Source organism: Oryza sativa, chromosome 2, assembly GCF_034140825.1.
Source record: "Oryza sativa Japonica Group chromosome 2, ASM3414082v1".
Taxonomy (NCBI): domain Eukaryota; kingdom Viridiplantae; phylum Streptophyta; class Magnoliopsida; order Poales; family Poaceae; genus Oryza; species Oryza sativa.
Genome location: NC_089036.1, coordinates 32,267,011 through 32,289,487, shown reverse-complemented (window position 1 = coordinate 32,289,487; position 22,477 = coordinate 32,267,011). Strand labels below are relative to the sequence as shown.

Below are 22,477 nucleotides of genomic sequence, written 5' to 3'. Positions count from 1 at the left end.
ATCAAGTTTTGATCTTTTGATCTTAGATTGATATGATTTCTTGTGTTGTCTTGGACAGGCTGGTGGAGAAGAAGAACAAAGAGAGAGATATGTGGGCCCACGTGGAATAAAATAAATGTGTGATGCGTCAGATTATAGCCCACTTACTGTATCATCTGCCTCTTGAGCTTGATAAAAATGACGTGGAACAAATTGGAGTAATCAATGGGCTATACTATTAAACTTGCTCTAAACAAATCCACCTGAATGGTACTACCTGATAGCGACACGTTTGGCCTTCACGCGCCAGTGCGCCACTGCTCTGTCTACACGGCGCTTTCTCAAGATCAGATATGCACAAATCCACCTGACAGCAACACGTTTGGCCTGACCGCGGCGCCGAGCGTCCGTCCGTCTGCACGCCGGAGGAGAAGACACACGGCGATGAGCTCCTGCGAGGCGAGGCGGGCGCACGCGGTGCTCATCCCGCAGCCGGCGCAGGGCCACGTCACGCCCATGCTGCACCTCGCCAAGGCGCTGCACGCCAGGGGGTTCTTCGTCACCTACGTCAACTCCGAGTACAACCACCGCCGCCTGCTCCGGTCCAGCGGCCCTGGCGCGCTGGCCGGCGCCGCGGGCTTCCGTTTCGAGGCCGTGCCGGACGGCATGCCGGAGTCCGGCAACGACGACGTCACGCAGGACATCGCCGCGCTCTGCGTGTCCACCACCAGGCACAGCGCCGAGCCGTTCAGGGAGCTGTTGGTGAGGCTGAACAGCACGCCCGGGACGCCGCCGGTGAGCTGCGTCATAGCCGACGGCGTGATGAGCTTCGCGCAGAGGGTCGCCGAGGAGATGGGCATCCTGGCCTTGGTGTTCTGGACTACGAGCGCTTGCGGCTTCATGGGTTACCTCCACTTCGCCGAGCTCATCAGACGAGGCTATGTGCCACTCAAAGGTACAAAACTTTTGATGACTATTACCACTTCACCTATGCTTGATGCAGCTGAGATTTTCCCTTGCTTAAGTAAGTTCATATCGGAAGTCAAATGGTCGCAACACTGATTAGCAATTAGACGATCCTTCCTTGAATAATTAGTGATGAGTGAGTAGTAACTATTTAGACTAGTTGACTTAGTTACTGTACGTTTTCCAGACGAGAGTGACCTGACGAACGGATACCTGGACACTCCGATCGACTGGATCCCCGGGATGCGAGGCATCCGTCTCAAGGACGTGCCAAGTTTCATCAGAACGACCGATCCGGACGACGTCATGCTCAATTTCGACGGCGGCGAGGCTCAGAACGCGCGCAAGGCCCGGGGGCTCATCCTCAACACGTACGACGCGCTGGAGCAAGACGTCGTCGACGCGCTGCGCCGCGAGTTCCCGCGTGTGTACACCGTCGGCCCGCTCCCGGCGTTCGCCAAGGCCGCCGCCGGCGAGGTGGGCGCGATCGGCGGCAACCTCTGGAAGGAGGACACGGGCTGCCTCCGGTGGCTGGACGCCCAGCAGCCTGGCTCCGTCGTGTACGTCAACTTCGGCAGCATCACCGTCATGTCGCCGGCTCATCTGGCCGAGTTCGCGTGGGGCCTAGCTTGCTGCGGCCGGCCGTTCTTGTGGGTCATCAGGCCGGACCTCGTCTCCGGCGAGAAGGCCATGCTGCCGGAGGAGTTCGTCGGCGAGACCAAAGAGAGGGGCGTTCTGGCGAGTTGGTGCCCGCAAGAGCTCGTCCTCTCGCACCCGTCCGTCGGCCTGTTCCTGACGCACTGCGGGTGGAACTCGACGCTGGAGAGCATATGCGCCGGCGTTCCGATGATCTGCTGGCCGTTCTTCGCCGAGCAGCCGACGAACTGCCGGTACGTGTGCGACAAGTGGGGGGTTGGGATGGAGATCGACAGCAACGTGAGCAGAACGGAGGTGGCGCGGCTCGTGCGCGAGGCGATGGAGGGGGAGAGAGGCAAGGCCATGCGAGTGAACGCCATGGTGTGGAAGGAGAAAGCCAAGGAGGCGACAGAGGAAGGAGGTTCGTCGAGCAGAAATCTGGACCGTCTGATCGAATTCTTGCATTCTTCTGGGAGTGACGCTCGCTGAGTTCATATTATCATATCACAAATTATCTTGTGCGTGCTTTCCGCTCATCTAGTGGCACTGAGAAATGCAGTGCAAATAATTGGTCAGTCAAAATTCCTGTTCGTGTCAGAGTATAACATGGAAGGATACGGAGTTTGCTAGCACAAAACAACTGTGCTGCTGGATGGCGACTTGATCACCAGCTCAATTTCTCCGGGATTCTAGATCGCAAAATGACGGAAAGGGATTCTAGATAGTAGATTCGTCTCGCGGCCCGTGCAGCCGTGCGCTCTAATCAGCCGGCGCTAGCACACTACGCGTCAGCCAAATCTGACGTGGAGGAGTAAAAAGGAAAGAAAAAGGATGGAGTGAGTGTTCCATCTATCGTCCGACTGAAGCGCAATACACGAGAAAAGGCTGCTTTCTTCCAACCAGATACGAGGAGATGAGGTGTATATGCGAATATTAAATATCTAAATCTTCAATAGAGGTAAACAAACAGCTAATCTAACAGCCAGCCTATTATATTAGTGATGGCTATAGGTGACATGGTACTATTATAGAGCCGGCAGCTAGCTATATTATTATCCTTGCTCCGGGTGATCTCCGATACTCGGCCACTACACCAGTGGATACGCACGAGCAGCTAGCAGTGACAGTTTCGACGCACGCGGCTGTGGTAGCGAAGGAACGGCTCGGCCGCTTGGATGGCTACACACACCTGGTGCGGATGCGTACATGCACGGACATCACGGGCTTCTACAGAAAAAGTTACTTTCAAAATTATGAAAAATCCAGCACGTTCCACCCTGGCTGCTATCAACCGGGAGGCTTCGATGATGGAGCGGTGATTGGTTGTTCTTCACTTGTTCTGGGCTTATCCAGCGGAAATTGGTTGATTGCGAACTTCGTGGACTTTAACCAAACTCCATATAAAAGATTCCCTCCGTGGTATACCGTCAGGATAATACAGGTGCATTTTGTATATCTGTTTATCTTTTCTTTCTTTATGTAGGTAAATTGCATCGGTGTATACAAAATTGTCGTATGAATGCAACCTAGTGTACGAACTTGTAAAATACTTGTTTTGGTGTATGAACTTGTAAAAGGCTAAAGGTCACTAGATGAATAATCTTGTTAATTCTAAGTGCTGATGTATGAGAAGGTTGCTATTCAGACATATATCTATTCAACAAAAAGATAGAACGAGACATAATGATTGCAAATAAAGATATGAAAATCAAGCAATGATAAGGGTTAGAATTCTTTCAGTGCATGATGTTGGCAACATCTGGGAATTATTTGGAATCCAAACTTGGAATACTTTCAGATGATTAGTATCGCAAGATCTCGTTTTGGCAGGAAAGGCTTTTTGGAAATCATCTTCATTGCTTTATGGCATATTTGTAAGCAATGAAATAGGAAAATATTTTAGAATGTTACTCCGGAGGGGGACGAAAGAACCGAGGGAATTTGGGGAGATGAAAGGTCCGAGGCTGCTGGAAGGTTGGGGAATTTTTCGGCAAACGGACTTGAAATAGATCCCAAAACCCATTTAAATAGGCGTACTACCTGGCGGTTCGTATTCCAAGGAAGGAGAGACATTGCCGCCGAAAAACCCTAAGGCCCGTTAAGGGTGGTTGTTCAGACTTCAATTCAAATTCATATTTGAGCCGTTGGACTTCCCTTAGCGTTGTCAATAGCTTCTCGTCTTCTTGGCTCCGCACCAAGAACAATCAAGTAAGAATGACAAGCCGCTAGCGAGAGAAGTCGTGGATGACAACATGAATTCATTTGAGTTGAAGTCGGGGGCTATTGTCAGGGTTACGGATAAGGCATACCTTCTATCCTACAATTTATGGAATATATCGATAAGGTATACCTTCATGTACACGAATCGTTCTCGTGAATATTGTTTGGAATCCATCGCAAATTATAGAAAATATCTCTACGAGTCAAGTGATTTCCAAAGTCCTACTCGGAAGGGATGGAGTTTCTGTTATACCATACCAGATCCAATATCCTCAAACCTTTCTTGGGGATCAAGGCGATCTACGGTATAAAAGGGACCCCCAGGAAGGGGTGAAAGGCATCCAATTCTATCGCCAACACACCCACCATAGTTTACGAAGCCGGAGTACGTGGAGCCAACTCACCGAGAGATCTCATCGAATCCATCGATTACGATCTCGTCAGTACCATATATTTCGACTACTCTCTTTATAATCTATTCTTATCACCATCAATTCCATATAAACTGGACTAGAGCTATTACCTGACAAGGGGCCTGAACCTGTATAATCTTTGTCTTTTGTTTGCTTGATATCGTACTACGTGGACCCTCATTCCAACGTACCCTAATACTCTACTCATCCGGTCTACGAGTATCACTCATCGACAGGTTAGAAATAAATGAAATTCTTTATTTCAATGATGAATGATAAAGTAGAGAGTAAATTTATAAATATAGTACTCCCTCCATTTCATATTACAAGTCGTTTTGACTTTTTTTTCTAATAAAATTTCTTTTATGTTTGATAAAGTTTATAGAAAAAAATATAGTAGCATTTTTAACACAAAACGAACATATTATCAAAATATATTTAATGCTAGATTTAATGAATGTAATTTCGTGTTTAAAATGTTGCTAGTTTTTTCTATAAATTTAGCCAAACTTAACAAAATTTGACTAGAAAAAAATCAAAGCGACTTATAATATGAAACAGAAGAGTGGATATCTTATACATACTAACTACATGAATGAATGTCACGCTTTGGTAAAATTAACTTTACAAAGCTATTTTAGTCTTGTTTTGCATGAACTAGATAAGTTCGTGCATAAATAGCATTTCAGAAGTTCATCTACAAATTACACCCAACTAACGCACATCATTTGTATACCACCAATATAATTTTCTCCTTTTATTTTAGGAAAATTTTAAGCTCAGAATCGGGAGTAATAGATGATCGTGAAGGGGATCAACTATTGCACATTAACTGCCGCCTCTAACATTTAATCCCGGAGTACCGACTGCTAGTTACTCCTATAATTGTTACTACGTACTCTACTTTGGTATCAATCGTATCGCTTGCCATGGGCTCAAACTCGCGCCTGCACGCCGTGCTCATCCCGTACCCGGCGCAGGGCCACGTCACGCCCCTCCTGCACCTCGCCAAGGTGCTCCACTCCAGGGGGTTCCACGTCACCTTCGTCAACTCCGAGTACAACCACCACCGCCTCCTCCGTTCCCGCGGCACCGGCGCGCTGGCCGGCCTCGACGACTTCCGGTTCGAGACCATCCCGGACGGCCTGCCGCCGCCGTCCGAATCCGACAACGACGACGTCACGCAGGACATCCCCACGGTCTGCACGTCCTTCCTCACGCACGGCCCCGCGGCGTTCGGGGCCCTCCTGGCGCGGCTCAACAGCGAGCCCGGGACGCCGCCGGTGAGCTGCGTTATACCGGACGGCGTGATGAGCTTCGCACAGAGAGTGGCCAGCGACATGGGCATCCTTGCCCCGGCGTTCTGGACCACCAGCGCCTGCGGCTTCATGGGATATCTCCACTACGCCGAGCTCATCGACAGAGGCTACGTGCCACTCAAAGGTAGTACACTTGAACTCACGATTACCGTTTTATTGTGTATGGCTGTACGCACGGTAAAATGTTTTTGCTCATGCATGGACATGTTGCAGATGAGAGCTACCTGACCAACGGATACCTCGACACCGTGCTCGACTGGGTGCCGGGGATGCCAGGCATCCGGCTGCGCGACATGCCCAGCTTCATCCGCACGACCGACCGGGACGAGTTCATGCTCAACTTCGACAGCGGCGAGGCGCAGAACGCGCGCCACGCGCAGGGCCTCATCCTCAACACGTTCGACGCGGTGGAGCACGACGTCGTCGACGCGCTGCGCCGCATCTTCCCGCGCGTGTACACAGTCGGCCCGCTCCTGACGTTCGCGGGGGCCGCAGCGGCGCGGCGCCCCGAGGTGGGCGCGATCGGCGGCAACCTCTGGAAGGAGGACGCGAGCTGCCTTCGGTGGCTGGACGCCCAGCAGCCCGGCTCGGTCGTGTACGTCAACTTCGGTAGCATCACCGTCATGTCGCCGGCTCATCTCGCCGAGTTCGCGTGGGGGTTGGCGCGCTGCGGCCGGCCATTCCTGTGGGTCATCAGGCCCGACCTCGTCGCCAGCGAGAAGGCCATGCTGCCGGAAGAGTTCGTCAGCGAGACCAAAGAGAGAGGGATCTTTCTGAGCTGGTGCCCGCAAGAGCAAGTCCTGGAGCATCCGGCGACCGGCCTGTTCTTGACGCATTCCGGCTGGAACTCGACGCTGGAGAGCATAAGCGCCGGCGTGCCGATGATCTGCTGGCCGTTCTTCGCCGAGCAGATGACCAACTGCCGCTACGCTTGCACCAAGTGGGACATTGGACTGGAAATTGACACCGACGTGAAGAGGGAGGAGGTGGCACGGCTCGTGCAAGAGGCCATGGATGGAGAGAAAAGCAAGGATATGAGAGCGAAAGCAATGGCGTGGAAGGAGAAAGCCGTGGCGGCAACGGAGGAAGGAGGCACTTCGAGCGCCGGAATAGATCGTTTGGTTGAATTTCTGCTTGCAAGAGGTGATCACGCAAGCTGAATATTGTTGTTGTTGATCAATCCTAAAAATGCGATTTGTAATTGGGTAAATGAATCTATGATGTGACCATCTCCCACTATCTTGTTAGAAATATCAAATATTAGTTCTGGAGTGGAGAACAAAGATCAACAATAATTTCAGGTTAGACAGCCTCTGCTTCACCAATGTCACTAGTCAGTATTTCAGGTTTGTGGATGGTTTCAGTTTCACCTGTCGTAGTAAGATGCTCCATCATGATCATCTATTCTGTAACAATGGTAAATTGGTAAAGACCTGGTTGTAAACTAGTAATCCAGACGGATGGTGCATGTAAGAGATAACAACAGCACGCGCCGGAAGATATTATGGAAAATTACAGATTTTTTTTCGTGAAGTTCAGTTGGGCCATACAATGGATTCACCGAAGAAATGCATTGTGAAAATTGGAAAAGAATATGAAATAATGAAAGAACAATTCTTTTGGTGCTTTTTTTCAGTCAAGAAATGAGTGCTTGGAGCCCTGTTACAGACCACCATGGCACCATGTGGGCTGACATTGAGTCATTTCGGAAGAATTTTCAGTTCACCAAGTCAGTTCGAGGTGTTTAGATCTGAATTTGATTCTACAGTCTTTGATGCTTCCTTGCTGTCTGTGGTTGGAGTTGCAGCTGCACTCGCGGAGACTGGCGGAGCTGATTGAGCACCTGCAACATATTCAGCAGTAGTCAGGCATAAATTTGTCACGATGGTGTTGTTTCTAAATGATGTCAACTGTGACAAGAACGTACTATGTTTCTAAATGACAGTAATAGATATCTGAATGGTAGGCTAACAATGACATACCGGTTGTTTCATCTGGTTGCCTTGAGAGTGCATGAGGGGGCAACTGGAGTCTGAAATCCGGTGGGAGAGAAGGTCCTGGAGGGAAAGAGCCCCCGTCGAACTGCAGCGCAGGCTGCTGAATGAAAGGTGGCCGTGGAGCTTGTTGCTGCATCGGAGAGAAGCCAGCCCTTGGACCCAGGGCACCCGGCATGTACCCCATAAACTGGTACGACGGTGTTGAAGGGGATGTTGGACCATACAGCTGAGGGTAGTAATGCTGTAGCGCTTGTGAATTGTACACGGCATGCTGAGGAGTTCAGACATTGGATAGTTTCAGCACATATTGACACATGGAAAATAAGATGATTCAGACTCTAGATACTTCCAGTATATATTGTTAGATGGGAAAAATAAGATGATAGTACTTGTGCTGATGTCTATTACTATAACTTAGTGCTCTGGTGTATAGAAAATATGTGCAGATAATCAATACTACTAAATGTTAGAGTATTCAAGCTTTTGAGGTGCAGGACACAACTTTAGCTGTTGTGAGTTCAGAGTTTCAGAACATGAACGCCAACTGTGAAACTTATCTATTCTTTGTGTACTGTTACCAAATTATTGGAGATGCATGTAGCAAGAACCAATCGCATGTGATGGAAGTAAAACGTCAAACATTGAACAAGGAGATGGATGGGATGCTTGCCTGTTGGTAAGGATAATCTTGTGGGTACCAGTACCTGCAAAAGTTTGCATAATTTCTTTAGTGCGTTGTAAAAGATTGAGAGGGATTGAGCCGAACATGAGTCCCACCATTCTCTTGGAGACAGCAGACATATCTACCAACTATCTTGGCTGTAAAGCCCAAACTTATCTCATATATACACAATCTATTCTAGCTAAAACTAGAGCAATAAACTTTTCCCATTTCTTGTACTTCCAGTTTTTCAGTGGCAGCAGCAGTTCATAGGAAAAGGGTTCTAAATTCCTCATTTCTTGTACAAATTGTATGAACCTAAAAGCAATTGGCTGGCTAAATCATAACCCCCATCAAATAAAAGTGCAGTTATTGTCATTTGTCAAAAACAAAACTGGACTCTGTTTTTTAAAATAAACTTTGTGCAAAAATATCCACATAAAACATTATTAACCTTTTTTCAAGAAAAATCAAGATCAAGAGTAACTTTCAGATCGTCTAATTTTACATTTGCATATGAGAAAGGCAGAAACAACTCAACTACTAGTTCAGCGGTGGTTCTTAGCAAAATATAACCAAATTTAAAATCCCGTACATGCCATGCCACACATGCATTCCTGTTTCAACGATCTGTACAGGTCCACGGTTATAACTAAAACAAACTAAAGAGGCAAATTGCATAGCAGCAGCCAAGTGGCATCAGATCTGAATGCAGACATTTAACTCGGCAGAAAACCAACAAAGTGCAGAGTGTGTTTGCTGGGAAGGCAACACCCCATGGTGGTCTAGACTCTAGAGAGAGAGACGGTGTGGGACCCTCCGGAGTTGAATGCCCATTGGCCATTGCTGAGCTGCTGTCTCCCTCCCATCGGCCCAGGCTTAATGGGCCATCACGCAGGGCCCAACAGGAGTGGGAATGGGGACACGTGGGCCCTCTGTGCTCCTTGGCAACTGAACCCTTCTGCCCAATTAAGGAAAACGAACCACGGAAAGCTGCTGCCACGAAAGGAACGGGACCTCACACACTAGTCATTGCCGTGAAAATGAGACGCAGCAGCAGGCGCCAATTCGGTACTAGCTACCCCCATCAGCTAGTACAATAAAAAGATCAGCCTCTCCAATCACCGTGCATTAGCAGCAACGACTTTCTTGTCTACTACTCCACCCGTTTACCTCCGAGATCAGTTAGTAATAAGGTACCATCTCTTTCGACAAAATAAGGGCTCCAAATGTCTACCTCAAAAACCCACATGGATAAAAACCGCATACGTCTCCATGAACCACCAGTTCCAATCACCAATGACGCGGAGGCCTCACTACCTAAACAGCCTATTTATCCTTTTTGTGCATTGCAGTGCAATTTACAGCTAGGCTCTAACAAGGAAACACGGTGCAAACTCCCAAAGAGGGAATGACATGGTGCTGATATGGACGTGTAGCTAATGCTTAGCTGCTGTCGCATGCACAGCCGCTGATCGATAAGGTTCAGGTTAATTTGCAGCGTGGCTCGGATCCCACGATGACGACGGTGCAATATACTAGTGCGTGTTTTTTGGACGATGGTTGTACGTATTCATTATCCATGCATCATCGTAATCGTGGGGTCTGAGTCGTGCTGCATCCGATGGCTTTATAGAGGAAAAAAGATTAAAAAAAAGAAGAGGAAAGAAGAAGTTTGATACTCACCCGAACTGAGGATGGTAGTACATCTGTTGAGGTGGGGCCGTCATATGCTGCGGCGGCAACCGGCCGCCCATGTAAGGCTGCGGGCCCATGTGTGGCTGATCCGGGAAGAGGGACCCACGTGGGGCCCGCCCTGCAGAGAGACAAACGAGGGGAAATGATGTTAGGCATGGCAAAATGGCATGTTATAGGCTGCAGAGAAAACAACACACACAATGACTCAAGGAAAATAAATGAACTGTGCAGGGGTAGCAGGTGTATGCATGTATGTATAGCGTACAGTAGCCAGTAGGGCAAGGCTTGCAAAACAGTTGTATGGACTGTGCACAGAGGTGTTACCATGTGCTCCTTACATTGACTGGGTTTGACTAACATGCATGGGTGCAAGTAGCAAATGATACTATAATATTATAACTACTGAGTTGTGATCCCTCTAAAAAGGTTAATATTAACTGTCTAATAGTAACATAAAAAATCAGTTTCTCAGCACAAAAGGACACCAGCATTTTTGTTCTATTTTTAGATGGCGAATGGAGAAGAATTTTTAGAAGTTTCTTTTGGTAGAGATTAGCACACCGCCAAACAATTCAAGACTGTTTTTGGCTAGCTAGCACTACAACCAACTCCATTTAGGCACTGTTGTGCTGTAGTGCACCAAACAACAATTTTCTTTTGTATAAAAATAGTATGATGTCCCAATTGTTCTAGCATGAAAAGGAGAAAAAACTTGAAGGACCAATACAAGTATACAACCCATCTGTGTAACCCCTCGTGTGTATTTTCTTTTATGAAAAGCACCAAGGTCTCGTAATATAATAGCTAGACGATATCAGCGGTATATGCATGTTCTCTCTCTTCTTTTTGAAAGGAAAACATATGCAGGTTTTCATCTCACCCACAGTACGGCTTAAAGTCATAAGGGCATGCATGTGTGCGTGCTGCATTGTAAGAAACGCAAATGATATGTACTATCTCCCTATATGGATGAGCACAAAATGAAGTGAAAGTGAAGCTAAAGAAACAAGGGGATACTGGACCCAACACACTTGATGCGAAGTAGCCACAACATTGAACTGTGCTAGCTAGCACCTATTCTTCCTCCAATCGTTGGCAGTTGGTACCCAACCATACCGGTCAAAGACTGCGAAAGAGTGGTATATGCTATGAAGCATTTTTCTAATGCCCCCGCACCGATCGATTTTCACCAGAAAAGAAAGGAAGGCGGCCGCCGGGGATTCCTGATTCTCCAGCTACAATCTCCCAACCCCTTTACACCTCATTCTCGCTGGAACGATTTATCATATCGCCACTGCATTCTCTAGTCAAACCACCCAAATTCTCTCCCAATAGCAAATTCTCTCCCAATAAGAAAAAAAGAATATAAGATCATAAAAGAGAAAGTTCATCCCCACTAATTAATCAACCATCCCATAACCACAAATCTGCCAAGATTACGCTAATTAATCTAATTAATCAGCAACTACCAAACAGATCAACGCGCCTACTACTGTGTGGTACGAAGGTGCAGCAAATGCTGCAGATAATTAGGGGTAGTAAACCTGTAGTAACTGCTGTGAGGCCAGGCTAGCTGGCCAAGCAAGCACACGCAGCCATGAGGCATGGTAATGTGATGTCTGATCCTGCCTCCCCTCCCAATGCAGACGCAGTACTCGTAGTAGTCGTCGTCCTCCTTACTGTGTGCTGGCGCCCAGTGTTTTAGGCTTTTAGCAAGCTGGACCTGGGCCCCACCCATCTGCCATGCCAACACGACCCACCACCGCAGCGCACGCAAGGAGGACGACGAAGAAGAGGAGGGGAAAAAAAGCAAGGGTAAAAAAAAATTGGCGGAGTGCCCTAATCGAAGCTTATCCGGTTTGATTGCGTGCGGGCAATCGGTTTACCGCTAATCATGGCCCAGTTATTGCTGCCATGCACATGCGCGTGCCTTGTTCTGGCAAGTAATGGAAAGAGAGGCATTGATTTGGTTTTGGGGGTTCGTCGGGTTAATTTGCTCACCTCGCGACGGCGACGGACGCGGCGGCCCCATGGACGCAATGTTGCAGTTGGCTCGCCGGCCGCCGATCGTCGGGTTCGGGTTCCGCACCGCCTCCCGCGCGGACTCCGGCTCCCTGAACGTCACCTGCGTCGACACAGATGCATCTCGTGTCAGATCGATCAAGCACATGAATACATGCATGCACGGCGGCGAGCGATCATCTCGTCGGCGAGAAAGAGGAGGGACGTACGAATCCGTAGCCCTTAGAGCGGCTGGTCTCGCGATCGGTGATGACGACGGCCTCGAGGATTTCGCCGTATTGCTGAAAGTGGTCCTGCAGGCCCTTGGACGGCGTCTCCCACGCCAGGCCGCCGACGAACACCTTGGTCAGCGTGGTGTCGCCGAACCGCGTCCGGTGGTTCGGTACCCCGCTGCTGCCGCCGCCGCCGGCACCTCCCGCCGCCGGCGCGTGAGCCGGCGCTGCCGACCCAGCGGACGACGTCGATGACGAGGCCGCAGCCATGACGTACGTACGCGCCGCCGCTTGCTTCTCCCTTCGCAAGACTATGGATTGATCGATCAATGATCCTATAACGATCGAACTCTTTCCCGGTCCCGTTCCTACACCTATATATGGCAATCAAACTCGATTAATAGTGGCGGGGCCGATTTCGCCGTCTCGTACAGGGATCAGCCTCTATCGTGTTTGCTCCCAACTCCTCGCTTTCCAAGTAGTAGTACTCTAACTCTTCTTCCATAACCTCTCCCACCTTCTCAGGCTTAGGAAGGTAGAGGAGGAAGCAGAGGAAGAGGGATTTGTTAAGAGGAGAGGAGAAGACTCGGAGGAGGGAGAGATGGACAGGGGCTATGCGCTGGAAGAGAGGGTTTCCGGTGTGGGATGACAGCTGCGTCACCCTTTCTAGTCTAGCTTCCAATCGACTGCTACTATAATACTCTTACTAGCTTTGCAGGCCCCTGTTGCCTCCTTGTACTCCATCTTTTTTTCTCTCTCTCTCACCCTCCCTTTGCTCTGCGTCTCTGTCTCCCTTCATGTGTTGTGTTTGTGTTGTGTATTTTCAGATTGGCCGTGAGCTGAGCTGCCAACGCGCGCCCACCCGAAGTGGGCGCGACCGCGCGAGGGCGTCCTCCGCTCCGGCCTGTCGCCCTCGCGGGCGGAGCCGAGCCCGAGCCCAACACGCGCGTTAACTGAAGGCACGCGGCATACGTGCGTGACGAGGCGCTTCGACTGGCTGCGCGCGAGATCGAGTTGGTGGGGGATGGCGGCGTCTCCGGGTTGGCCTCGGTTGCGGTTGCTTGTGGATTTGCAACTCCTTTTGCCCGCGTGGCTCTCCCATCCTTGCTTGCTTAGGATGCACAAACTAAACGGAGCGAGGGAGGGAGGAACAGTGTCACTGTCGTGTCAAGATGCCAAAGGGAAGAACCTGGATTGATTCCCGATTTTCATTATCTACCACAGAAGGACAGACACATTAAGGAAACGTACTGCAAGTTTTCGTAGGGCGTAAAGCTTATCAGTTTTTGCATGGGCATCACATATCGTTTTTCACTAGCAATGGACCTCGATCGCCTTTCTTCAACCTCGAAGCATCTTGCAGTGAAAACGGAGTAGTTCTGATGTAGGGTATCGTCCGAATGTTCAGCTCTAGCCTGAAACAGACGGAAACCCCGCGTAGCTTTGTGTCGGTTTACGCGTACCAGCGTACGTGTCTCCACTGCCGATCAGCATCGTCGTTAGTTCATACAGCATACCGCTCCATTTAATTAAGAGCGTTTTCGTACGACCGTGGCCGACTTATGTTGTCGCGTGTGTACCATTTATTTCGTTAAGATTGAGAACTAAGTCATTAATGCAGTTTGTTTTATCTCTCAATTTTTTTTAACATGCTGTATAGATATTATAGAGTGGTGACTGATAGGGAAACTGTGGAGGAAACAATGGGATTAGGGACGTAGAGTACTACTCTGGACTCTGAAGAATGCAGCTGTTGACAATTTCGTGTAAGAACAGGATATATTTTAGAGTTGACAATGAAGAGTCGTTGTGTGGGGACGGGAGGGGCAATTAAGTGTAGTTGTTGGGTGATCCGCAAGATTACCGGGTCATCAGCGCCACGTCAGCAAAGGCTGCATTCTTGCGTGGCAGCAAAACCTTTAGTTGACGAAGCTTTGATGCTGGCTTAAAAGAGCACTACCGCGAGATTAGCATAAACCATATTCGCCTTGACCTCTTTGCAGAATACGGTGATCTATTGTGGCATGGACACTATAGTCACCAGTTCAGCACCGTGTGAGCCACACTCGTGTACGGCCGGGTCAGTTTGGTTTACATTTCGTTTAACAAAACGGAAGCCATGTCAACCAATTATGATGGACAAAGTAACCTTATGGATTAATCAGTGAGCTGTTGCAATTCAGCATTACTAGATCTATATATGCATGTAAAGAAGATTATAGGCTTTAGATATAACAGGTATCACCAGAGTCAATCTTGTTATTCTTTTTCTCGATGTGTACATCAACTTTTGACTTCAAAGATTGTGAAGTGTTCTTTAATCCCACATTAAGAATGAGTGGCATATGCCCTTAAGTTGGACTTCCCTCTTCCATTTGAATTTAGTCATATGTAGATCAACCTCTAATTTCAGAGACAATTAAATTAGCCTAGCCTTCGTTCAAAAAAAAAATTAGCCTTAGCTCTGAATAAGCACGATACCTGAAGGCCAATAAAATGAGAGTAGCAAAAGGACGATTTACAGGGTACGGGAGCAATAATCTTTCCTTGTGACCTACTCCTATTACAATTTACAAGCTAGAGATGGCATTCACCCTTTGGAATTTCCGTTATATTGCCAAACTCAACTGATGGAAGATTCCTTGACATTGCATCAGTCGCTGCAGTAACGGAATCACCAACTCAGAAAGCGAGAGAGAAGGGCACTCCACTCAACCCAACCCCTTAGCTTTGGCCGCAGAAGATGCAGACACACACATCAAAATATGCAAGGGATGACAGGAACAGATGGATATGCCAGCCCTTTCCGCGAATTACCAACCTGTCCTCTAAGCAATCCAGATGGATAGCGTTCGCAAAATACTAGCAACATGGATCGATGGAGTCTGCACGCACCCGTTGCCAATTCAGCCGTGGGTTCCAGCCCACAAACATATATATTCTTTACTCCCTTCGTCAGCAATTAACAATGGAGCTAACCGCCTAACCGGTCACCATCAATCATGAGCTCTACTACTAAATCTCCTTGTGAACAGCACTAACCTCTGGTTTTCTTTCTTTAATAACAAGCAACAAGGAGATGAAAAATCTCATCGACAACCATGAGAGAGAGATGCAAAGAGACGTAAGCCAAAGTGACAAAGATCCAGCGTCAATCCATCTCATGCTGTTTGTTGGATTGGATTACACCAGCAAGTCACCAACGTATCGTACCCTCCTCTCTGCTCTCTCCGATATCATCACTGAATAATCTTAGCTGGCTGGCTGGCCGGGCATGCAGAGAATGTCGTGCAAGAACAACCCTGCGAATGGCTAATTTGCTGGCTTGTTTGGATCGTTCTCTTCTTTTCTCCTGTGCAACCCCGGCGTCGTCCCTTTCGCGCAGCAAGACAGTTCTTGCCAACTCCCGCGCGGACAATTTTGATTATTAGTGGTTGCCCCTTTCAAACCAGCACAAGGAGTTGCTGCGCCTGTCCGTCCGTTTGCTTCCCGGCAATTTCTCGATCGACATAGCTGGCGAACGTCGGATATGTACCGGACGAAATCCGGTTTGCTCTGCCATAATCTGCTTGTCCGTGAATGTCGATGAATTCCTGCTCTTTTTTTCTCCCCTTCATATCGAGCAGATTTGTACCAGCAACACGCAGCAGAGGTTTTCTGTTGGTGGTTGGGTGTGGAGGGGAGGAGCACCGAGCCAGTGCTTGAATTCGATAGGGTTTTAATTGTGGACGTCGTGCTCGATCTTGCTCAGCAATGGCGTGGATTTTGTCATTTACACCTGGGCTGGACGTGCCTATGTGTACCGGGGAGTCTGCGAATGTTTGTGACCGGCGGAGTGCCTTGGATCTTTCGCCATGTAACGTTGCAGGTCTGTCTCGATCGATCTTACTCCAGCGTGCTTCTCCTCCGAGTTGGTCCGGAGGCAGTTATCACGCATGCAATGCAGACGTGTAGTACGGTTTTTCACAGATGGAGAAATTTTGGTTGTTTCCAAACTCGAAATGCATACTGTGGCAGGGCGGAATTCCGTTCCCGATTGCGAATTTGGCAGCTGAAGATTGCAGAATGGTCCTTAAAGCTGTAGGCCTGTATGGGCTTAAAGGAAATGGCCCTGTGGGCTACTAGTCTACAGCGTAATAGTGATAGGCAATAAGTTCACTTTAGGTCTCTTATCTTGACATCGAGTTTAAATCACATCCTTGAACCATGACACCACATATAACATGCCTATCAATTTACAAAACCGGATCACCCGTGGTCTCATACAATATTTTACCCAATTTTAACTGACGTGACGGCCTAAGTCAACGTTGGACTAGGTCCCACATGTTAGTGATCAATTCTTGCTTTCTCCTACATCCACCTCTCTTCCTTTCTCTAGCAACGTGGAGAGGTGCGGAAGACAGAGAACGACGAGGAGAGGGATGGCTGCCGCTAGCAGGAGGTTGTGCCATCTCCACAATGTCGTAATCAATCTCCGGGTTTCCCCCAACCGGATTGACTTTTCCTCCAGGCGGATGGCACCTTTTGTCATCTTCATCCTAGCGTGTGGCGACCACCACATGACTGGTTTGTGGATAAAGGGGTTTCGCGTAGCTCGACTGAGAAAGGATGCCAACGATGTGGCTCTAAATACCACATGACAATGGCGATGTGGTGCCTTTACAACACCGACAACGCACTTGGCAACTTGGGCTCTTCCTCTTCCCGCTCGTCCCCGGCACTGTTGCCCCTTCCCTCATGGAGGAACACCATAGCGACCGCGCTAGGAGGATGAGCTCGAGCACTCAAGGCCGGTGGCGGCGAGGAAGAGGAGGGGCTCGAGCTCACCCGGCTCCCTCCTTTCCTTCACATCAGCTGACCATTGTGGCTACCGTCTTCCCGCAGCTCATGTCATTGGCTTCGCATCGCCTAGGGGTTTATTGTAGTGTCGCGCAGAGGAAGGCAAAGAGGGAGTTTGGCCCAGATGAGCGCAACAGAGATAAAAAACGTTCTCACTGTGCTCGGCCTTGGCCACCATCGTCATCCATTCCCTCATCAGTGAGAGAGCTACTATGACCGTGTTTCGCGAACTGCAGTGACAGGACGTGCCGGAGTCCACCCTCCCCGCCATGGCGATCCTTATGAGTTGTGGTGGTTTGACTTACCTGTCATGCCGCCGTTTTGGCCATTGGTCTTACGAGTGCGCTCGAGAAGAATGAGGGGGAGAGATGGAGAAAAAGGGGAGGGAGGGAGATGATGACGTGTAGGGGGCATATTTGTTTTGCAACTTAAGTTTCTAGTCAGCGTGAGTGGACCGGGTCAATTTGCCACATCATTAAACTAATCATCCATACTGTTGAGGGTCCTAATTTAAATGATTTTTACAAAATCAAGGTTGCATTATATCTGGTTTTACGGTTTAAGGATTTTCTTTTTCAAACTCGATGACAAGATGAGGGACTTCAAGTGGACTTTACCCTAGTGGTGGCGTGGATCGGCAAAGTTGGGCCATCAGATGACTGCCCTGTGTAAGCTGTTTGGCGGCCCTCTCCTGGAGGTGCTCTAACGTGAAACACCGGAATACGCTTTCCAACTCGTATTACGGAAAATCAGTCGATCTGGCCGTTCCGGCTCCCGTCCCATCCTCTTGCACAGTGCCGGCCCTAGGCCATCCAACCCCTGAACCCTCTCAATTTCTCCCCCAAATCCCCCGCTCCCATCCGGCGAGCTCGCCGCCCCGCCGCCGCCACGCGGAAACCCGCAATGGAGGAAGGCAGCGAGGCGCAGCCGCCGCTCCAGCCGGAGGCCGTATCAGCCGAAGCCTCGGAGCCGCCGCCTCCTGTCCCAATGGACCAAGACGAGGGCCAGGCGGCAGCTGCGGAGGCCATGGAGGGGGAAGCTGAAGGCGCTGCGGCGGCCGCGGGGACCATTGAGGGCGAAGCGGGATATGCCGCGGCGGATGCTGATCCCATGGAGGATGAAGCGGCGGACGAAGCCGGCGCCGCTGAGCCCATGGAGGACGACCCGCCGACGTCGTCCGCGCCGTCCGCCACCGCGGCCGTTGACGACTCGACCATCGCGCGGAAGCGCCGCCGCCGTAAGAAGCAGTTTCCCGGCATGATCCCCACGGCGGGTGTCCGTGTCCTCCGAGCAGCCGCCTCCGCCCCATCCGCGGCGCATCTCAACGGCGTCCCTCGCCGCCGTGGTCGGCCCCCGACCTCCTCCTCACTCCGCCTCGCGCGAGAGCTCGATGCTGAGGCTCTCATAGCCCTCGCGGCGGGGTTCCCGGCGGACTCCCTCTCCGAGGACGAGGTCGCCGCCGCCGTCCTCCCACGCATCGGTGGCGTCGACCAGACCAACTATCTCGTCGTCCGCAACCACGTCCTCGCGCTCTGGCGCTCAAATCCGCTCTCCCCGGTTGCATCCAACGCCGCGCTCGCCTCCATTCGCGCCGAGCACGCCCACCTCGTCGCTGCTGCGCATTCCTTCCTTTCAGACCATGCGTACATCAATTTTGGCCTTGCTCCATCAGTTATTTCCCTCCCACCGTGCCCCCCTCCTTCCCTTCCTCCCCCCTCTGTCCTTATTGTTGGTGCTGGTTTTGCCGGCCTCGCTGCTGCACGGCACCTGATGTCCCTTGGCTTCAAGGTCGCCATTGTTGAAGGACGACTGCGCCCTGGCGGCCGTGTGTTTACTAAGTCTATGCGCTCCACTGCTGCAGAATATCCTGACATTGCAGCTGCTGCTGATCTTGGAGGCAGTGTGCTCACCGGTATCAATGGAAATCCCCTTGGTGTCATTGCACGGCAGCTTGGGTTTCCACTGCATAAGGTGCGGGACAAGTGCCCGCTGTATCTTCCGGATGGTCGCCCAGTTGACCCTGACATGGACGCCCGTGTTGAGGCTGCCTTTAACCAGCTTCTTGATAAGGTCTGCCAACTGCGGCAGGTTGTTGCGGACAGCATCCCACATGGCGTGGATGTGTCACTTGGCATGGCATTGGAGGCGTTCCGAGCGGCACATGGTGTCGCTGCTGAGCGAGAGGAACGAATGCTTCTTGACTGGCATCTAGCTAATCTGGAGTATGCCAATGCTGCTCCTCTAGTTGATCTATCCATGGCCTTCTGGGATCAGGATGATCCATATGAAATGGGTGGTGACCACTGCTTTATTCCTGGCGGCAATTCTCGTTTTGTCCGTGCGCTTGCTGATGGCATCCCAATATTCTATGGGCAGAATGTGCGAAGGATACAGTATGGGTGTGATGGTGCGATGGTGTACACGGATAAACAGACTTTCCGTGGTGATATGGTGCTCTGCACTGTCCCCCTTGGTGTGCTCAAGAAGGGTAACATTCAGTTTGTGCCTGAGCTCCCAGCTCAGAAGCGAGAGGCCATCGAAAGATTGGGTTTTGGTTTGCTTAACAAGGTTGTGCTGCTGTTCCCCTATGACTTCTGGGATGGCAGGATCGATACATTTGGGCACTTGACGGAGGATTCTGGTCAGCGTGGAGAATTTTTCCTGTTCTATAGCTATTCATCGGTCTCAGGAGGGCCACTGCTCATTGCGCTTGTTGCTGGGGAATCTGCAATCGAGTTTGAGAAGACATCGCCAGCGGAAAATGTTGAGAAGGTGCTAGAAACACTTAGGAAAATATTTTCACCAAAGGGGATTGAGGTTCCAAAGCCTTTGCAGGCCATATGTACTCGATGGGGTACTGATAAGTTTACATATGGTTCATATTCTTATGTGGCTATTGGATCTTCTGGTGACGATTATGACATTCTGGCAGAGAGTGTGTGCGACAGAGTTTTCTTTGCTGGGGAGGCAACAAATAGGCGGTATCCTGCAACGATGCATGGAGCTTTACTTAGCGGGTACAGGGAGGCTGCCAACATTGTAAGAGCAGCTAGGAGGAGAGCGAAAAAGGTGGACTCACCTAAGAAAATGGATGTTAACAATGAAGTCAAATATGAAGTTAAAGTCGACAACATTGATCTGGATGATCTCTTCCGTACTCCTGATGCTGCTTTTGGGGGCTTCTCAGTTCTCCATGATCCATCTACCTCTGAACCTGATTCAATTTCATTGTTACGTGTTGGAATTGGTGCAAGAAAGTTAGGATCTGGCTCGCTTTTCCTCTATGGTTTAATTATGCGAAAAAATGTAGCCAATTTAGCTGCAATGGAGGGTGATGAGCAACGATTGAGTACACTGTACCGAGATTTTGGGACAAAACTCGTGGGTTTAGATGGCTTGGGTGACTCTGGGTCAAGCCTTATATCTCGGATAAAAGCTGCTGCTAGGAAATAATACCAAGCCAAGATGTTGGAATGATTCACTGTCAGCTGTAATAGTCGTGAGCGCTGAGCATTGACTTGCATGCTCAGCATAGTTACTGACCCTGGAGTAATTCGTTCATTTCATTGATTACCTTAAGCATATTAACTCTGATCCAAGGTGTAAGTTGTGCCAATGTTATGCTGATAAAACAATGGAGAGTATTTGAAGATCATATTACCATGGAAATAATGGAAGATTATTGCCATCACTTTCTGTGCACAAATGATACACCACTCTGAGACTACTTTGATGGCATCGTTACATATATTAATTATGTTAAGTTTTATCTAGCCCTTGTTATCATTTCTTCTGACTTTCAGGGCTTATGATTTCAATAGATGAGTTATTGTGTGAATGATATCAGTGGAATATGTGAAGTGCAAAAGGATTTCAGGATCCTGTTGCTTCTAATATTTTTAACATTTGGGTTATGATATATAACTATGATTCATGGATAAGACATTGTCTAGTGGTTGTCTGCTGCACTTCCAGTATGGATGCTGCGGAGGGCTGGAGAGCCCTCCTGGTCTAATAGACAACTAAAAAAAAAAAACTTTTGTTGCAATATTTGTTTTATTTCATAATTCAGTTTCAGTACATTTTATATGCTTGTTTTCCTTGTTTTGGGAGGTGATTTTATGTGTAGAACCAACCATGTCAGTGGTGATAATTCATTTTGTTCATCTAGCTGTAGACTTGAAGTTAATAACAAATATGAGATGTCAACGTCTTTTTATTGAGTTCCCCATACGGAAGTACTAAGATGCTTATTTTGCCCGGTCATGACTTCCTTATCAATGTTTCTTGACTTGTATGTGAGTCACACAATCTGTTTGACTGCACCTTGTGGTGACCTTAAGACATTTTACATGCGTGATAACTTGAGAATGAATATTCCGTTCTGCTTGTACCAATGCGTCTCTGTGATTACGATCAAATTGTTTCGGTTCAAGGTCTTTACCATGTTATTTCTGATTTCAGGTTTCTCCCTTGGTTTAGAAAATTCATATTTGCTGGCATAAACAGGTCTTTACCATGACATATTGCTAACATAAACAGGGCTCTGCCTACGTGACAATATCGGAAAAACTCGGTTCTTTTTTTTTCTCTAATTGATTATTTGTTTAGCTGACCATATAAGTATAGGCAAATACTTATATTAAGTTGCCTGGAACTGGAACTCAAGATATTATTTGACTGTAGTCTTTATGTTTCTGTCGAACTAATCAAAATATCACATCCATAAAACATGCAGCTTTGTTATAGTGGGAAGTACTAGATGGTCTGAATTGAGTTGAAGTCGTAAAATGTTCCTACTAGTGTTTAATTGCTCCTATGTATGAGTGTTACTGTTTCTGCGGAAAAGAGTGTTTGTCCGTAGCAGTTGTAACCAGATGGCGCGTTCTTCATAACAACTTAAAAATATGAGATTAGCTGGGAATTCTGCATTTCCGCATGGTTTGGCCTGCCTTTTTCCAGTTTTTGATTGGTCGCATCCTGCGGTAACTGCTCATCAGCGATGGGAAATGTGCGAAAGCTTTGCTTGACTTACAATTCTATGGGCTGTTCAGCGTGATCATTCCGAAATGTGTGCTTAGGTTCTTTAGTTTTTTACCCAACGTGTGTTTGGTGCAGTTGTCGTTTTGCTTTTGGTATTCATCAAGCTCCATCAAGTTTCCGTTCCATATGTTTGCTTGTTTTATGGGCGTTACGTGTCCCCTTCATTTCATCCTTGCCCCGTTCAAGGTTTGTGAAGACCATGCATAATTCCATAAACATTTTTGCCGAATGTACGGCAGCTTTTCGTGCTACAATCTTTAGGCTGCCTCCACTACCGTGAATTGGATAGTGAGCGGAAATTTGGCCACTCTTGACAACGCGCGTTGAATGGTTGAATAAACTATTTCGTTAGTTCCTTGTTGACTTGACTGTCATAGGATTTTCATTTTTGAGATCTGAAAACTAACCTCATTGTTACCTATCCCGATACTATACTAGCTACCAAGATGAACCATTACTAATGATTTGT

The 22,477-nt window shown here is 48.7% G+C and overlaps 4 protein-coding genes across 4 annotated transcripts; 3 read left to right on the top strand and 1 right to left on the bottom strand.

Annotated features, from left to right (window-relative positions):
• Nucleotides 1-368: 368 nt before the first annotated feature.
• On the top strand, nucleotides 369-3,190 carry LOC4330774 (7-deoxyloganetin glucosyltransferase). Its single transcript, XM_015768022.3, has 2 exons — nucleotides 369-934; nucleotides 1,133-3,190. Exons 1-2 carry the CDS (start codon nucleotides 424-426, stop codon nucleotides 2,068-2,070), a joined length of 1,449 nt encoding a protein of 482 aa, XP_015623508.2. The 5' UTR covers nucleotides 369-423; the 3' UTR covers nucleotides 2,071-3,190.
• A 107-nt stretch (nucleotides 3,191-3,297) lies between these two features.
• Nucleotides 3,298-7,063, top strand: LOC4330773 (7-deoxyloganetin glucosyltransferase). Its single transcript, XM_015771734.3, has 2 exons — nucleotides 3,298-5,657; nucleotides 5,747-7,063. The coding sequence occupies exons 1-2, from the start codon at nucleotides 5,144-5,146 to the stop codon at nucleotides 6,691-6,693; spliced, it is 1,461 nt and encodes a 486-aa protein (XP_015627220.1). The 5' UTR covers nucleotides 3,298-5,143; the 3' UTR covers nucleotides 6,694-7,063.
• On the bottom strand, nucleotides 7,034-12,828 carry LOC4330772 (probable RNA-binding protein ARP1). Its single transcript, XM_015771735.3, has 6 exons — nucleotides 12,121-12,828; nucleotides 11,891-12,014; nucleotides 9,878-10,007; nucleotides 8,201-8,234; nucleotides 7,516-7,801; nucleotides 7,034-7,376 (listed from the first exon to the last, which is right to left on the bottom strand). The coding sequence occupies exons 1-6, from the start codon at nucleotides 12,391-12,393 to the stop codon at nucleotides 7,264-7,266; spliced, it is 960 nt and encodes a 319-aa protein (XP_015627221.1). The 5' UTR covers nucleotides 12,394-12,828; the 3' UTR covers nucleotides 7,034-7,263.
• A 4,906-nt stretch (nucleotides 12,829-17,734) lies between these two features.
• Nucleotides 17,735-20,815, top strand: LOC4330771 (lysine-specific histone demethylase 1 homolog 1-like). The gene has a single exon (NM_001416907.1). It carries the CDS (start codon nucleotides 17,869-17,871, stop codon nucleotides 20,416-20,418), a length of 2,550 nt encoding a protein of 849 aa, NP_001403836.1. The 5' UTR covers nucleotides 17,735-17,868; the 3' UTR covers nucleotides 20,419-20,815.
• Nucleotides 20,816-22,477: the final 1,662 nt, after the last annotated feature.

Excerpts from the sequence above, each read along its gene's own strand:
- LOC4330771 (NM_001416907.1), top strand. The coding sequence starts at position 17,869 with ATGGAGGAAGGCAGCGAGGCGCAGCCGCCGCTCCAGCCGGAGGCCGTA.
- LOC4330774 (XM_015768022.3), top strand. The coding sequence starts at position 424 with ATGAGCTCCTGCGAGGCGAGGCGGGCGCACGCGGTGCTCATCCCGCAG. Across the intron at positions 935-1,132 it reads AGGCTATGTGCCACTCAAAG|ACGAGAGTGACCTGACGAAC; the intron begins GTACAAAACTTT and ends TACGTTTTCCAG.
- LOC4330773 (XM_015771734.3), top strand. The coding sequence starts at position 5,144 with ATGGGCTCAAACTCGCGCCTGCACGCCGTGCTCATCCCGTACCCGGCG. Across the intron at positions 5,658-5,746 it reads AGGCTACGTGCCACTCAAAG|ATGAGAGCTACCTGACCAAC; the intron begins GTAGTACACTTG and ends GACATGTTGCAG.
- LOC4330772 (XM_015771735.3), bottom strand. The coding sequence starts at position 12,393 with ATGGCTGCGGCCTCGTCATCGACGTCGTCCGCTGGGTCGGCAGCGCCG. Across the intron at positions 8,235-9,877 it reads TACTACCATCCTCAGTTCGG|GTACTGGTACCCACAAGATT; the intron begins GTGAGTATCAAA and ends AAACTTTTGCAG. Across the intron at positions 7,802-8,200 it reads AAGATTATCCTTACCAACAG|CATGCCGTGTACAATTCACA; the intron begins GCAAGCATCCCA and ends TGAACTCCTCAG.